The sequence below is a fragment of the Diplotaxodon limnothrissa genome, linkage group LG23, assembly GCF_057381915.1.
Source record: "Diplotaxodon limnothrissa isolate DT_005_m linkage group LG23, D_limnothrissa_male_GT1.1, whole genome shotgun sequence".
Taxonomy (NCBI): domain Eukaryota; kingdom Metazoa; phylum Chordata; class Actinopteri; order Cichliformes; family Cichlidae; genus Diplotaxodon; species Diplotaxodon limnothrissa.
Genome location: NC_140617.1, coordinates 2,670,134 through 2,687,222, shown reverse-complemented (window position 1 = coordinate 2,687,222; position 17,089 = coordinate 2,670,134). Strand labels below are relative to the sequence as shown.

The 17,089-nt window shown below is 42.1% G+C and overlaps 1 protein-coding gene across 1 annotated transcript; it reads left to right on the top strand.

The window, feature by feature from the left end:
• The first annotated feature begins 9,446 nt into the window (after window positions 1-9,446).
• On the top strand, window positions 9,447-15,315 carry LOC146607238 (vitamin D3 hydroxylase-associated protein-like). Its single transcript, XM_085347233.1, has 15 exons — window positions 9,447-9,736; window positions 10,072-10,185; window positions 10,531-10,671; window positions 10,815-10,948; window positions 11,100-11,306; window positions 11,404-11,444; window positions 11,570-11,694; window positions 11,924-12,049; window positions 12,140-12,237; window positions 12,472-12,571; window positions 12,650-12,693; window positions 12,796-12,835; window positions 12,911-13,019; window positions 13,845-13,990; window positions 14,930-15,315. The coding sequence occupies exons 1-15, from the start codon at window positions 9,557-9,559 to the stop codon at window positions 15,050-15,052; spliced, it is 1,728 nt and encodes a 575-aa protein (XP_085203359.1). The 5' UTR covers window positions 9,447-9,556; the 3' UTR covers window positions 15,053-15,315.
• The last annotated feature ends 1,774 nt before the right edge of the window (window positions 15,316-17,089 follow it).

The following is a 17,089-nucleotide window of genomic DNA, read 5'->3' as shown; positions in this document are numbered from 1 at the left end:
AGGCATGTGACTTACCACCGTAGCATTTGTTGCGGGTTGGATCTGTGCACCGCAGTTGGGTTATTTAGCCACTAGAGGGCACTGAAGACCATGTAATTGCTGACCTTTCCTAATTTGGGGGCATTAGGTCTTTTCTGTTGCCTGAGATATGCAGATATTCTTGTTTCCTGTCTGTTCAAATGGGATTGTGGGGCTTTCTTATGTCAGAGCATTCAGCTGATTATTTGTGTTACAGTTCATTATATTGGCATGATGTTGGGAAGTGACGATTGTTATATTTACATGTGAAAATTGTTTCTCCTTGTTTCTTGTTATTCAGAACCACACGTCTGTCCACCCCTCCCACATTCGTTAAGTATGCCTACTGCTGTACTGTTGAGCTGCTGTTAACTTCCATTAAAGTATATCCGGACATCACTCTCTGTGCCCCACTCTCTGACCGGAGTTTAAGTCCTGAGGGAGCTATCATCCCAGCATCCCAGAAATAACTCTCTAACATACAGTCTGCAAGCAGTCAACTTCCAAAAGAGAGTAAACTATCTTAGCAGTTATAGAAAGATTTACATGAGAATGTGCATCTGTCTGATTGGTTGAAAGAATGACACAGGGAAAGAGCCGTGGTTAAGAATTGGCACTCCCTGATTTGTTCTCCTGATAGTCTTTCCACGTGGCAACAGTCATTGGCTTACAGTGAAAGATCTCACTTGACAGAGTGCCCCGTGTGAGAAAACACCTTACCTCAGTTGTTATCAGGGATGTTTTATTGTCATGCTGATATCAGCTTTAACCGACACAATAAATTCTCTCTTTCTTATTGCAGAGAACGCTGTTAACGCTGTTTGAGACGACCAGGCCCTCAGCTGCCACACCACTTCCACCCGCCCCCAGCACTGGCACACTAACACTCAGGGAGCACCAAGTGAGGTGTGTTCTAAGGTCAGTGAATCCCAGGAAGGCGGCAGGTCCTGATGGAATACATGGAAAGGTTCTCAGAGCATGTGCTGACGAACTGACCGGAGTCTTCACTAAAATCTTCAACCTTTCCTTGTCATCAAACACCGTCCCGCCCTGCATCAAAACCTCCACCATCATCCCCATCGCCAAGAAGACAGCTGTGGCCAGCCCAAACGACTACAGGCCTGTTGCACTTACGCCTGTAGTGATGAAGTGCTTTGAGAGGCTGGTCTGTCAGCACATCAGGGCCGGTCTGCCTCCCAGTCTGGACCCCCACCAATTTGCCTACAGGACAAATCGATCCACCGAGGACGCTATCACCATAGCGCTCCACACTGCGCTGAGTCACCTGGAGCACCGAGGAAGCTATGTGAGAATGCTCTTTCTGGACTTCAGCTCAGCATTCAATCATATCATCCCGGAGATCCTGGTCCAGAAACTGTCTCACCTGGGACTCTCCACCCCCATCTGCCTCTGGATCAAGGACTTCCTGACAAATAGACCACAGTCTGTCAGACTCGGCCCCCACCGGTCCAGCACCATCACACTCAGCACCGGGTCTCCACAAGGATGTGTTTTGAGTCCCCTCCTGTTTACGCTCTACACATCCGACTGCTCGTCTCCACGTCAGCGTCTCCACTTTCTGAGAGTGCTCAGGAGGAACAACCTGGAGGAGAGGCTGCTGGTGACATTTTACAGAGCCACCATAGAGAGCATCCTAACGTACGGCATAACAACATGGTATGCAGGGTGCTCAGCTGCGGACAGGAAAGTACTGCAGAGGGTCATTAACACAGCCCAGAAGATCACTGGCTGCTCTCTGCCCAGCCTGGAGGTCACTGCAAACTCTCGGTGGCAATATCATCAAGGACTACTCTCACCCCAGCAACCAACTGTTTGAACTATTACCGTCAGGCCGACAGTACAGGTCACATAAAACCAGGACAAACAGATTCAGGGATAGCTTCTTTCCCAGAGCTATCACCGTAGTAAATAAGCACAAAACAATTTAACCTGCTTAGCTATACCATACCGTCACTGCCATTATATTATGCTGCTATTCATACTGTCATTATATTAATGCTGCTATCCTGTATATATCATACTTACTATTGTTTGAGTACTTACGATTGTTTTATTGTACTTTTTATACTTTTTATATTTTACATTTATATTTATTATTGAATCTTGCACCAAGGGAGTGGCACTCCAATTTCGTTGTACTCTGTACAATGACAATAAAGGCTATTCTATTCTACAAAAAATATAGAAGTATAAAAGGACATCTTAACCATACATGAAAATATTTCTCCCTAACACCATCCATTTCATGTAATAAAGCATGAAAAGGCACTAAAAGCCTGAAAACTAGAAGCATGTCAATATTAGGCAAAGGGACGGTGCTAGTACAAGTTTGAAAATATTGAAAATTAACATTAAACGATAGGTATCGAAAATAATCTGCACAAAACACACCTATATCTCTTTGCTCTAAGCTGTCTGTAACATTCGTTTTATGTATTTTACTAAAGTCAAGTCAGTTGTATTTGTACAGGCTAAAGTCATGTGTGTTTAAATTGCTTCACAGCTAATGTTTAAAAAATAAGCTCACTAACATATAAAACAGAAACTCTGTGTGTGTGCGTGTGTGTGTGTGTGTGTGTGTGTGTGTGTGTGTGTGTGTGTGTGTGTGTGTGTGTGTATTTTAGTTAATGAATGGCAATGAGCAATCTGTGTTGCAACATCTATGTCCTGAATGTGCAGCAACTTATAGATACTAATCTTCAGAAAAAAGGTTTTGAGGTCAAGGTAGCTGGTGCAACCCAGTTTATTTTTTAAATATAGTTAGCATACCATGATATTCACCCAACAGCATATGTTTCAAAGTATTTTGGATGGAATTATATTATAAAAATGATAAATTACTCTTTCTGGACTTTAAAGTGGGCTAATTTCCTGTTAACTGCTCCTTCCTGATAGTTAACATGTTCCCTGACAGCACTCACTGAATTACTTTGAACTGAAATTATTGTAAAATAATAATAAGAAACCCCCAACTTATTTTCATTGATGGTGATATGAGTTAGTACATAGTACATTTGCTTTTGTGTCGTATGTCATTCATTATGTAAACTTTTGGGAAAATATTTTTTTAATTTCATCATAAATAAATAATGAAAATGTTGCATTCTGAGCAGAAGATGATACAAAACTGAGAAGGCTGACAGAAAGAGTTCTATTTGCCAGGCCTAATATGATGAACCACATCCCCTAAAATCAAGAGAGTCACAAGCTCAAACTGAGTAAAAACAACAGAGACAGAGAGGTCAGAGTCAGAAGCTGTATGAGAGCCCTGGTGGTGACATCCTTTACTATAAAAAAGCTCAGAAAATGATTGCACATATTAGCAGAAACTTCCAAACAGACATTCAATGGAGTATTAAGAACAGCCTCAATGGTTTTAAATAACACAAGTGGGTTATGACTGTTGGAAGAAATAATATTTGCAAAGTATTCCCTTTTTGCCTCTTTGGCAGTGTTCTAGTAGCAATTCCAGCAGTCTTAGAGTTTGAAATGATATCTAGAGCCACAGATTCCAAGATAGTTTGACAGCAAGAATAAGACCAGGAATTAAGGTCTTCTGTATCAGAGGAGACAAAGTCAGAAGGGCCACAGGGCTGATTAAAAGCAACAGAAAACTGCGTGGCAGTGGAGGGGTTAATAACCCGACAGTGCAGAGCGGCAGCGCGAGATTTAACTGCAGTATGTGTAAAAGCAACATTGAATAACACAGGCATATGATCTGAGAGCACAGAGTCACAGATCTCCAGGTTAGTGACAGGCAGACCACATGAAAGAACAAGGTCCAGTGTGTGTCCGTGCTCATGTGTAGGGCCTGGCACGGACTATACCAGGTTAAAAGAGTCAAAAGGCCCAAAAAGTCCTTTACCAGTGGTTTATCAGGACAACACACGTATATTAAAATTGCCAGCAATAAGAACATGATCATAGTTGGGCATAATCCCAGCTGGAAAAAATGGAAGTCGTTTATGAAGTTCTTGTTTTATTTCCATGCAATAGATGAGGCGCAGAAAACCGGGTTTGTGTGACTCACCTCAAGCGAGGTAAGTTCGAAGCTGGAGAATGAAGGCTTCAGAAAACACTGCTTACATTTGTCATCCTTTTTGTAAATAGCCGCTGTGCCTCCACCTCCGCCTGACGTCCGTGGCGAGTTAAAATAGCAGCAATCCACTGGTAGAAGTTCAGACAGAGCACTGGACTCGCCACCACTCAGCTACGTCTCAGTCACACACAGGAAATCCAGATAACGGGAACCGAAAAAGTCCAGAAGATCAAAAGTGTCATTCAAAAGCGATCTGTCACTCACCAGGCCAATCCTGGCAGGAGCAGGAGCAGGAGCTGGAACTGGAGCTGGAGCTGGAGCAGGAGCTGGAGCTGGAGCAGGAGCAGGAGCTGGAGCAGGAGCTGGAGCTGGAGCTGGAGCAGGAGCTGGAGCAGGAGCTGGAGCTGGAGCTGGAGCAGGAGCAGGAGCAGGAGCTGGAGCTGGAGCAGGAGCAGGAGCTGGAACTGGAGCAGGAGCTGGAGCAGGAGCAGGAGCAGGAGCTGGAGCTGGAGCAGGAGCAGGAGCAGGAGCTGGAGCTGGAGCTGGAGCAGGAGCAGGAGCTGGAGCTGGAGCAGGAGCAGGAGCAGGAGCAGGAGCTGGAGCAGGAGCAGGAGCTGGAGCTGGAGCTGGAGCAGGAGCTGGAGCTGGAGCTGGAGCAGGAGCTGGAGCAGGAGCAGGAGCAGGAGCAGGAGCTGGAGCTGGAGCTGGAGCTGGAGCAGGAGCTGGAGCTGGAGCTGGAGCAGGAGCAGGAGCTGGAACTGGAGCAGGAGCAGGAGCAGGAGCTGGAGCTGGAGCAGGAGCAGGAGCTGGAGCTGGAGCAGGAGCAGGAGCAGGAGCTGGAGCTGGAGCAGGAGCAGGAGCAGGAGCTGGAGCTGGAGCAGGAGCAGGAGCAGGAGCAGGAGCAGGAGCAGGAGCAGGAGCTGGAGCACGGGCTTCAGCAAGTCGAGAAATCCGACGCAGCGGCCTCAGGTTTCACGGCGGAGGTCATCAAAGCCGACCACGACTAAGCAGATGTTGCCCCCCTGGTGTGACAGGTGCCTGGGAGGGGTGCGATCCTAGATCCTGCAGCTTATAACGGTATACTTTCATTCACGAGTTCACAACAGTCTTATTTCTTCTACTGTGTTACCTATTAGTCATTTTGAGGACTAGTAACCCACCTGTATATTGAAATAAAGAGGCACAGATCATGAACTTGTTTAAGATTTGCCTCCCAGGGGGGTTTACGCTCCTCCCGGCCGCTATGCGCCACCTAGTGGTATTTTTTAAGTAATGCCATGGAAGATGTAAAGTGTAATTAGAAAATACTGATTTAACACTGAACGATATAACAAAGACCAAATTATAACTGGGGGGTTCCCTTTTTTCCTTGTATGAAGACATAAACTGAACTAACATCCCCATAAGCCTTTTTATCTCTTAACTTTTTAACTATTAGTGTAATCCAGATTTACCAGCCACACATTTCAACTTAAACACAGATGTTAACCTTTTACACAGACATCAAGCAGACATCAACAGGATCCAGAAAATGCCGAGACACAAACGATCTTGGGAACAATCCATGCGCTGGTCAGAAAACAGCAGAAAAATTCCTTCGGGAAACCTTTAGCTTCAACAGCCAATATCATTAATGTAAATTGTAATACAAAGTTATGTGAACGTAGTTTCAAAAGGATTACATCCAAGGCTTTTATTCGTTGTGAAGTTATTAAAGTTTAAACTGTGTAACAGATACATATATAAAATAAAAAATATGAAATGTTGATTTGAAAACATTGAAAACATTAAATAACACCAGCTGCAGTAGTGGTGGTTTGTTGTTCAGGAGAACAGTTTCCAGTATGTTGGCTGATCAATTTTTTGCGTTTAAAAATAATCGTTACGCTGATTTAACGCTTTACAAGAAGTGTTTTTCATTATTATTTTGTATTCATATTTACATACACTTTTATATTGTTTATTGTGTTGTTGGACAAGAAATCTTTTAAGTCAACAGTGATACAAATTTAATGGGATTTAGTTGCATTTAATTTGTAAGTATAGCCGGATGGGCTACTCGCCTTTCTTTTTCTCTCTCTCCCTCGCTCGCTCTACTGCGCTTGCTCTCGGCTGCGCCACTAGGTTAATTGGGAACCCACCTGCATATTGATTGCAGGGTGGCGCCAGTCCATATAAAGTTAAGCCTGTCACGGCTGGGGCGGCAGTCGTGTGGAGGGTGAGAAAGGAGGATCCAATAGCAGACAATGGCGGAGGTGCAAGTGGGTTTTATTTACAGTGCACAAAACCAAGGTGTGGGCAGAACCGAACAGAAACCTAAACTGGGAAAACTAATACGAAATGGAGGACATAGAGCGAGGAGCAGAAAGACACGAAGAAACATGGAACAATGTAGACTACACAGGAGATTCACAGAGAAACACAGACGACGCGACAAGAAGCACAGGCAGACACAAAATATAAATACACACCAGGTAATCAGGAAACGGCACACAGGAGGGGACACAGCTGGAACTAATGGGCATAACGAGACACAGCCCTACAAAGTAAAACAGGACACACACAGGCTGTTTTACAACACAAAACTCGGGGACCTGTACAGAGCACAGAGGGAGACACAGGTAGGGAAAAGAAACACGACAACCAAACCCCAAGAACTAATACAAAAACAGAATAAACTAGAAAATAATAATCATAAACTCAAAGCGCTGGGTCACCGACCCAGGACCATGACAAAGCCGGTGTTCTCCTGGTTTATTCCTCCCATCCGTTTGGCAAAAAGCAGCAGCCAATGCTGGCACACCACAACGGATTGATCAGCAAGCGAGTAGATCATATGACAGCTACAGCGCGGCAGTTTGTTTTATTCCGGCGTTGCGGAGAGAAGTGCTCCAGTTATCTCCACCAGTGAGAGTATAGCGCCTCCGGTCCTACTACTTTTATTAGCATTCACAATTACCGGAGGTTAAGGTTATATTTATCTGTTGTTATAGGGTTTGATTGCTGCCTTCACATCTCCCTGGCAAACTGCCCGACCTTAATCGGAAGAGTGAAACGCCTTCCCAGCTGCTGTTGTGAGGGCTCCTCCTCGGTGGAGCCTGCTGTCTTGTCTTGTCTCGTCGTGAAACTGTAGGCTTACCTTTTTCTGGTTCGCCTGGTTTTATTTTATTTTATTCTGGATTGTTGCTGGAGTTGTAGTTGACTCGTGGGGCGTACGCCTTCCAGTAGTGATGGGCAGATGAAGCCCCATGAAGCACTGAAGCTTTTCATCCAATTGGTTCACCCCAACGCGAAGCTTCATGAAGCTTCATTTGCTCTAGCAGGACACCTACTGGACGTAAAAATAATAGCTGGCATGAATTTGAAGAGTGTGGCATTTTGCACACAGCCTGTAAATGTCAACAACAAAAGGAGTGTGTAAAACATGTATATTGTAGTGATGGCAGTACACTGTGTATATTTATACTGGCAGTATGGAAAATGATTATTTGGAAATGCTTGAAATGGAAATGATCATTTACTGTGAGGTGAGGTGTGGTTGGGGTGTGGACAGTAGTTGTGCTTTTGTAACGTTGAGGTATGGACAGCTACACACTGAGGCTTTGAGCCTCAGTCCTGCCTGTTCACATTTTATTCTGTAAAAACTAAATTTTCACTGCTTTTATGACCTTTTTAGTGGGGAGAACATAGCTAGGATTTAATGATTTAACAAATCTTTTGAATCCTTTGTCCTCCACAATGCTAAATGGCTGGGAGTCCTCAATCACCATGCTGACCAGGTCTTCATCTATTTGAGATTGTTCTCCTGAGGAAAGACAATAAAGATAAAGCACAAATATAAATATCACATACGTAACTTATAACAGTTGTATAATATTGTTATATCATTTAGTAACATTACTGCATCCTATATTATCATTGCATTTGATGGCTCACCTGGTCTTGCTCCACAATCGGTGTCCCCCTTATTCTCATGCAAAGCTCTGTAGTGCCTAAGCATGGATAAGGTGTTGTTGTTGTTATATCCCAGCTCCCTGGCACATAGAAAACACTTCACCTTGTACAAAAGTCAAGACAGCTCAACATAAATTGTATTGCACCATCAGTATCATGAAAATACATCTTCTGTAGAAATTTACATACCTTGTTGGGAGGAATAAGATCAAAATGTTCCCACACAGGGGAGGACATCCTCCTCTTCTTAGCTGGCTCCATTCTCTCCTGACTTTCCTCACACTCATAAACCTCCAAACGGTCTCCAAACTCTCACTAACCGCAACTCTCCATCAAACACCCACATTTTTGAATGAAGTCTGAGGGGTTTATATCGCTGTCATATCTCGCGGCAAAGTTCGAACCACTTCATGAACCAGTCACGTGGTACAGCCGGGCAGCGAGGCTTCGGACGTCATCATTTTCAGCTCCTCCCATAAATGAAGCAAGCCTCGATACGCGCTTCGCGGAAACGCCCCCTCCATTACTCGACACACGCTCCGAAGCCTCGATACAGAACGTCCCATCACTACCTTCCAGTATTGTGTGCGTGCGCGCGTGATTTCTTTAATTAAAGTTGGTTTTAGTTTTTTATGATCTGTAGCGAGCCGGACGCTCAGTGTCCTTTTATTCTTTTAACGTATTTCTGTGTTTTATTTCGGTGAACGGAGGACGTGCCAGTGGCCCTGAGACCTCAGGTGGTGGGTCATTTTCGCACTTTCTTTTGTACAGCACCGGGTGGGCTGTAGTGATTTTCTTCTTGTGGTGCGTCGTTGTTGACAGTGTCCTAAAGTTTTAGGACACTGTCAACACGACGCTACATTTGATTTTCTAATATTTTATTTATTTTTGTTATAAATAAAACAGTTTTAATATTGGAGCCAATCTGCCTCGGTGTGCATCCTTGAATCTGTGCGGCCTCTCTTTATTCCTTTTATCTATTTTTCTTAAATATATATTTCCTGGGGGTGAAATTCCCCTATAGCGTTGTCATTTTATTATTCTTTTATAACTCCACTTGGTCACATAAGCAAAATGTTAAAACGTAAGTTACCACAAACTATTTTTTAATTTTGCTGAACAATAAATGTTTATGTCAGTTAACATTTAGTATTTCTCACTCAGAAAAATCAAGCTATTCTTACTGCTGTGTACTCACAATGAATAAGTTGCTCTAACTCAGCAATCTTAAGTAAGCTGTACTTTTCTTTAAGGCAGAGATTTTGCATAATTTATTTACATTCTGAGAACTAATTAGATTTTACATTTTGGAATGTGGCTTATTATTAAAATGAAAGGACATGTTGCTGTGCATGTAGATTAGGGAAGCTACGGTACACAACACGGCCACGCCTAAAACAAGACAAGCCTGTCGTCGTGTTTAAACATCTGACTGTTAGGTCCGCTTGGATTTTTGCATCTTGCAGCCACAGGGCAAAGACGAAAGCCACGCAGAACACTGAACTGTTTATTAAGAGAGTGAAGATGGACAACTGGACAGCGGCTCTGCTCACTGGTGTTGCCTGCATTGTGGGATACCTGGTTGTGCGGGTGAAAAAGATCAACAGCCTCCGACAGGCAGAGGAAAAGATCAAGAGAGCCAGAAACAGGAGAGATGAGAGCTTGCAGCGGGCAGAGCAGGCGGTGCTCCGGTACAAACAGTCGGTGAGAGTTCAGAGCTTTGGGGATTTTTCTAGTTTCTCTTTATCGATAATCTCAGCTAATGATCTGCTTTTAGTTTAACCTGGCAGAGGTGTAGTTATTAAATACCAAAATACTGGCACTTTGCAATGTCTCCATGCTTGAGCATGAAAATGAAAGTTATGACTGTGCAAACCGTTTAAGTGCAGTGAACTCATTGCTGTGTTTGAGAAAGTTTGTAAAAAAAAAAAGTGGAAGGAAGAATCCTGAATCTGTACATGGATGTGGTTCCGTCTCTTTGTTGCAGCCTTTAAAAGAAATAATAACATAATGATTCTGTGTGGGTCTGTGTCTCCTAGCATCCGACAACTGACTCTACTTTCATCCTGACGCTCTCCCTGTCTGAGCTGACACAGCAGCTGAACGAAGGTTTACTGCGCCCCGAGGATGTGCTTTACTCTTACATGGAAAAGGTTCAATATCCAGCATGACACAAATCTTTCATAATAGATCAAATACAGCAAAAGTCATTTTTAAACAAGTAATCATTTAAATTACTCAGACTTATCTTAATGTTGTTTATTTTTGACATTACTCCTACTTATAACTCACTGCTTTTTAGTTCTTTTTACACAGAATTGTCTTATTACAGTTAAAGTTTAGACACACTGGATAAAAATATTCATATAAGCAACACAGACTGATGTGTCAAGTAATGTTTGTGTTTCCAACAAGAGTTTAATATTTTACAAAGATTAAAATCCCTTTAGGTGAATAAGTTAATCTCAAACTGTCTGTGCTTGTTTCCTTTCCAACAGACTCTGGCTGTAAACAAAAAGCTGAACTGCTGCACTGAAATTTTGCTGGAGAGTTTGGACCAGCTGACAACTGTTAGCTCCAACAAGGATGGTCTCTTGTACGGAGTTCCAGTTAGCGTCAAAGAAAATATTACATTTAAGGTATTACAAAGGTTATGCAATGCAAATTTCAGTTACAGTTAAAGTATTTCCCATCAGTATTTATAAGTATGGTACAGTATTCTCGAGCATCATAGCTCAGGTATTTGATGTAACATTATCATCTTTGTTTTTTCCAACACTAGAATCATGACTGTTCTTGTGGTGTGGTCATTAACCTGGACCAGCCTGCTGAAAAGGACAGTGTGCTCGTTCAAGTCCTGAAGAAACAAGGAGCTATTCCCTTTGTGAGAACCAACTTGCCTCAAGCTCTTTTAAAGTACATCTTTTATCAGTTACTCACATAAAAATCTACAGCACATTTAAAACTGAGTGCATGTGTTAAGTTGCCTTTGTCCATTCCAAATGTGCAAATAATGAAAATATGAATGAAAATAATATGCAAAGATTCATTAACTGTCTGTTGACAGCTATGACTGCAGTAATCCTATCTACGGGCAGACTGTGAACCCTCATAACCCCCAGAAGACCTCTGGAGGTTCATCTGGTGGGGAGGGGGCTCTCATCGGGGGAGGGGGCTCTCTGCTTGGTATAGGCACTGATATAGGTGGCAGTATCCGTATTCCTGCATCCTTCTGTGGAATCTGTGGTTTCAAGCCAACTGCAGGTCGGCTCAGGTGGGTCTCATTCAGTCAGTTTCCTGGAAATTTATTACACATTGAGTTACACTGAGTTAAACTCTTGTCTTTGTTAACACTTTTGTGTAATGATTAGTTTACAGGGCCTTCGTCCAATTTATCGAGGGCAAAAGTCGGGTAAGAAACATATGTACTTTACATATAAAGTAAATGTAGTTACATAACCACTGTATAGCAATATTTCACAGACACAAACTGTCTCAAATATTTGAGTCACTGCTTTATATTTCGTATGAAACTAGTGCCGTCATCTCCTGGACCCATGGCAAGAGATGTGGACAGCCTGGCTCTGTGCATGCAGGCACTTCTTTGTGACCACATGTTTTCTTTGGACCCCACTGTTCCACCATTACCTTTTAACATGGAGGTGTGTCCTGTACTGTGAGGTTCATATAATCTGTTAATGATTATTCTTTTGGTTAAAAACTACAAATTAAGCGGATACATGGTTGTCCTAACGCTTCACTTTATATTACTCTTACCTCACCTGTTATTAATGTCCTGAGATACAGAATTAACTTTACAGGCTGTAATCTTAACCTTTGCAAACTGATTATGTTTAATTGACTGAGGAAGTAAAAAAGATTGACCCTTAGATATACAGAAGCTCCAGACCTCTAAGGATCGGTTATTTGGAAAGCGATGGCTACACGCATCCATCTCCAAGCATGGCCCGAGGCGTCAGAGAGGTCAAAGCTCTGCTAGAGCAAGCAGGGCACACAGTAAGACGTCACCACACACACTATGATCACTGTCAAGCCACGTATGTGATATGAGTCATAGGTCCTCAGTGTTGATATTTGTGCCTTTAGCTCGTCCCTTACTGTCCACTGAAGATGGATCAAACTATCCCTGAGCTTTTGATAAAGGGTGTATTTGCAGATGGAGCTACCACCGTGCTACAAAAACTGTGAGTTGTTCCATTTAATAAGTCAGTTAGTACCATTTGTTTTCTAAACTTAAATCATCTAACATTTAGAGATTTTGTTTCTTTTTAGTTCTAACCACTAAACATCACCATGCTGCCATTGTCTTTACGAGCAACATGGGGTTGTGGTTCTTTTTGAAACCATTACAGTAATTCTCAGTTCAGTGTCTCTGAACAGACTGTTTTCTCCTGTGCCAATGATCTCTTTCATTTTAGGGAAGGGGGACCTGTGGACCCTTGTCTGGAGCCTCAGGTTTTTCCTTATGGCTTTCCCAAGTGGTTGAAGAAAACCATTTCATTCTTGCTCAAACCCGTGGTGAGTCCTTGGTTTAACAGTTAACTTCACAGTTCAGTCTGATAAAACATTTATAATGATGCTGATTTTTTTTGGCAGTTTCCTCGTGTTTCTGCCAACTTTGATGCTCTTTGTGGAGTTGGGTGAGAAAGTATCCTTGAAATTCTTCATTTGTGCTTGAATCGTTTCTTTGTTACATTTCCATGTGCTAGGAATTGTATCCAAACGTTCTGCTTCATTTTTAGATCTGTTCCAGAGCTGTGGAAGCAACATGCTGCTGTTGAGGTACTGTCAGCTGATGATGCATGGTCACGTATGAAAGTCTGAAGGAGAAATTGAGATTTCCTGTGTTTTCTTTAGGACTACATTCAAGAGACAATAGCACATTGGAGGAGCTGCAACATTGATGTGCTGCTGTGTCCTGTGATTGGACCAGCCTACAACTTCTCATACTGTGGCAAACTTTCAAGTATGATTAACTCAGTATGACAGACAACTTAGTTTCTGTATTTATCACTTTGTTTTAAAAAAAAATGTAATTACAGGACTTTAAAGATGTTTAAAGTGTGACGCAAAAGTCACAAATTAGATCAGATATTGTTACTTTAATAGTTTCAGAAAATTACAAAGATATGTAAAATATAAAAGGCAAAAGATAACAGTAACTAATAAAAAAAACACTTTATTTTTCCAGTTTAATTTTTATTGTGTTTAGTACTTCTATTTGTAAATGAAGTTTAGCTAAAGTGTAATTCATGTTGTAGTGGATTCAGCGGGTTTCATCACTGGGGAACTGGATAGACATGATAAAAAAAAAAAGAATGACAGTGTACAAAACATGTCTGTGAACTCAGTCATCCAGGTCACTGTAGTCTAAGGAGCTTGGAAAGAAAAACGTCATTGCTGCTTGTGACTTACACCCGTTTTCACACCTTGGATGGTGTGATTAGGTATAGGATCAATGGGTGGTCCATGACCCTCTTGGGGACACTTCCATGGGGCTTAAAATCTGGGACTCTCCACCAGCTGCTCTTGGAACTGAAGAAGCTTCTCGAATGAGAGGTGAAACGTCTTCAAGAAACCTAAAGAAGTCCAGACACTTTTATTTCCAAGCTCCTTAGTGTACAAAACAGTTACACGTTATAATACAACTGAACTTTGAAAAGAGGAAAAAAAGAGACATTTCATCAAAGATGAGGACGACTCTCCAGACATTACTTGATTTAAAAAGTAACCTGGGTCTGGATATAGAGTAAGTAAGTAAGTAATTGTTTTGTCTTTTCTGCGTTTTAAGCTGCTGTTAGCTACACGATACTCTACAATCTCCTTACCTTTCCTGCGGGTGTAGTCACTGTTTCCACAGTGACCACAAAGGATGAGGAAGAACTCAAGCACTATAAGGGCTGTTATCAGGACATGTGGGACAAACTCTTCAAAGAGGTAGGCAACATGTACCAGTGAGATAAGACTGAGTGAGAACATAGAGCCAGATTTACTAACACGTTGTGTCAGGACAAACTTTTGGCATGAAAAAAAAATAGATTTTTCCAAAGCGAGTGCAGTAAGAAGACTTCAGTTAAGAAGTGGGGGCTCAGAGACTTTTGTAAATGATCCATTTGCACGTGTTTAATGTTTATATCCACGCTGTAGACTGCGTCACTATTTTCCTCTTCTGGCATATGAAGTGAAATCAGCTGATTGCAGCACATGTGCAAGTGGAACCATTGAGCAGGATCGATAGGCAAGCAGACTAACAATTCCAAGGTACAGAGCTACCAAGCCACTTAATGCTAAATTTGCTCAATAGCTTCAGAGATGACCTGGAGCCTCTAACCTAAAGGAGTCACACAATGCCAGCGGCAACAAAACTGCTTCCAGCTCTTCAGTTTCACAGCCTGTGCAATAGGGTTCAAAGGGAAACGGCCAAAAAATGGAGAAACAGGGAGGAGGACAGCACTGATCCTCAGAAGAATCAGACCTTTGATGGACATTAAAGCAATGTATTTATGTTGATAAACTTTAAAAATACATTTTTCCTTAATAAAGTTTTATCACACTCCACTTAAACAGTTATAATTCCAGGAGTGTAAACAGCACACGGTTTTCAGCACATCAGCTGTGCTCCAACAACCGTTACTTATTACTGGTGGATCTACACAAGTTCAGCTGCATGCACTTTGACAATACGTGAGATCACAGATGAACACATGTACACACATGACTTCCCCATGAATTCAGCAAATCCATTTTTTTTCTAGGTAAACACTTTTCAGCACTATTTGGGGATTGTGCTCTTTTGCCCTGTTTAGTAAATTACACATTTAGGTGGTGCGTTCAGCTGCTGAGCATTAAGTGACAGGAGTGTTTTTTTGTGTTCAGGCAGTGTCCGGTGGCGAGGGTCTACCTGTGGCGGTTCAGTGTGTTGCTCTGCCGTGGCAGGATGAGCTCTGCCTGCGCTTCATGAAGGAAGTGGAACAACTGGTCAAAGAAAGCAAGAAGTAAAGCTGCTTTCTTTGTCAGTCTCACAGGAGAGGCTGCAGACTTGAGAGGAGACATGTTAACTTGAGTATTTCCTGTAATAATGAGCTAATGGTGTCATAAATAGTGGAGTATTCTCTACACTACAAGCTTAATCTGGGCACTTTTTGTTTTTTGGCTGTTTGTTGAAGGTTAAAAAAAAGGTAATTGTTAAAATTACATATTTTTTGTTCTTATTGTTGTAGGTCTTTTGTCGTATTACCATCCATTTCATGTAATAAAGTATGAAAAGGCACTAAAAGAACGAAAACTGGAATCATGTCAACAGTAGGCAAAGAGACAGTGCTAGTACATGTGTAAAAATGTTAAGAATTAGCATTAAATAATAAGTATGTAAAGTAATATTACTGTTTGTGCACATAATTCTACGATTTACATTGTATACATATACAAATTAGTACATACTACATTTGCTTTTGTTTACAACAACAACAACAATAACCTTTATTTATACAGCACATTTAAAACCAGTGGTGTACCAAAGTGCTTAACATACAAGAGGGTAAGATGAAGTAACAGGGAAGGATGAAGGCTTGTTACGACCCGTCTAGGGCCAGGCAATAACATGAGTGAGGCACTCGCTTCCCACCCCAAGACCCAAGCAGCCACAGGAAACAAATCCGTTCGTTATAATGTGATTTATTTACAAAGTGAAAAAAAGGAACAACAAAACGGGAGTGTCAACACTTCAGGGTGAGCCAAGGCCAAAATAATAAACAAAAACAAATCTACACAAATCCCGCTCCCCTGACCTTACCAAAACAAAGTCAAAAGTAAAGACAGAGTCTGACCTCCTTAACTAATTCAAAACAGGAAAAAACGGGTGATCAAAAGAAACGGCAGCTCACCCCTACCCACTCCACTTCCACAACTTTTAAGCCGCACTGTAGCCAGCGGCTGCCACAGTTACACTGCTGGGTCATGAGGAGAAACGCGAGGACCTCTCCTGCAGTAGCACTCCAGACTCCTTTTAATGGGCGGGTCCTCCAGCTGGAACCAGTCACGTCGGGGCGGTGTATCCACGCACCAATCGGAGCAGGGCCCTGGCACAGCTGAATTAACATAAAAAGGTACATCACCTGCACAAAACAAACACATGAACGTGCAAGTTCGTAACAGGCTATGGCAAAGTACCAACATGCTAGCAGGTTAAATGGCATTAAAAACATAGAAGCAAAAGAAATGCATATAAAAGCATAAAAGAACAATATATGTAAAGGATAAAACAGTCAAAAATTTTAAAAATGATTAAAAGTAGTTAAGAATAGACCGGAGATAGAAATAAGCATTAAACTAACTAACAAGCATTAACTGGTAGAAAAAGGCAAGGCTAAATAGGTGGGCTTTTAACCGCGATTTGAAGGATTGAATGGAATCAGACTCGCGGACAGCGATGGGGAGGTTATTCCATAGATTGGGTGCAGCCAAGGCAAACGCTCAGTCACCTCTAGTCTTCAGCCGGGATCTCGGCAGTACCAAGAGTGACTGGGAAGATGATCTTAGTACTCTAGCAGGGGTGTATAATCTAAGTAGCTCAATGAGGTAGCTTGGAGCTATATTGTTAATAGAGCTGGGCGATATAAGATTTTTTCATATCACGATATGCTTTTTCATTTCGGGCGATAACGATATATATCACGATATAAGCCAAATAACTATATTTATAGTTGTATCCATAATTTCTTGGAGCTAATTAATTTTACAGTGTTGAATGAAGTTTATTATTTATGTTCTTGTGCATATAGGCTAAGTTAGTACTGTGTTATGCTATTAATTACATAGCATATTGATTTTTTGTTAGTGGGTTAATCACTCTTTCTCACGCTCATGCTGGAGCGAGGAGAGCGGATCACCGGAGGCGATTCAAACCATCAATCCCGACAGTGATAATGGGCAACGTGAACGCGCTACAGAATAAGATTGATGAACTGTGCGCTCTGAACAACCACAGACTATACCGTGAGTGCAGCTTGTTTATCTTCACGGAGACGTGGCTAACCG

Excerpts from the sequence above, each read along its gene's own strand:
- LOC146607238 (XM_085347233.1), top strand. The coding sequence starts at position 9,557 with ATGGACAACTGGACAGCGGCTCTGCTCACTGGTGTTGCCTGCATTGTG. Across the intron at positions 10,672-10,814 it reads AAGAAAATATTACATTTAAG|AATCATGACTGTTCTTGTGG; the intron begins GTATTACAAAGG and ends TTCCAACACTAG. Across the intron at positions 13,991-14,929 it reads GGGACAAACTCTTCAAAGAG|GCAGTGTCCGGTGGCGAGGG; the intron begins GTAGGCAACATG and ends TTTTGTGTTCAG.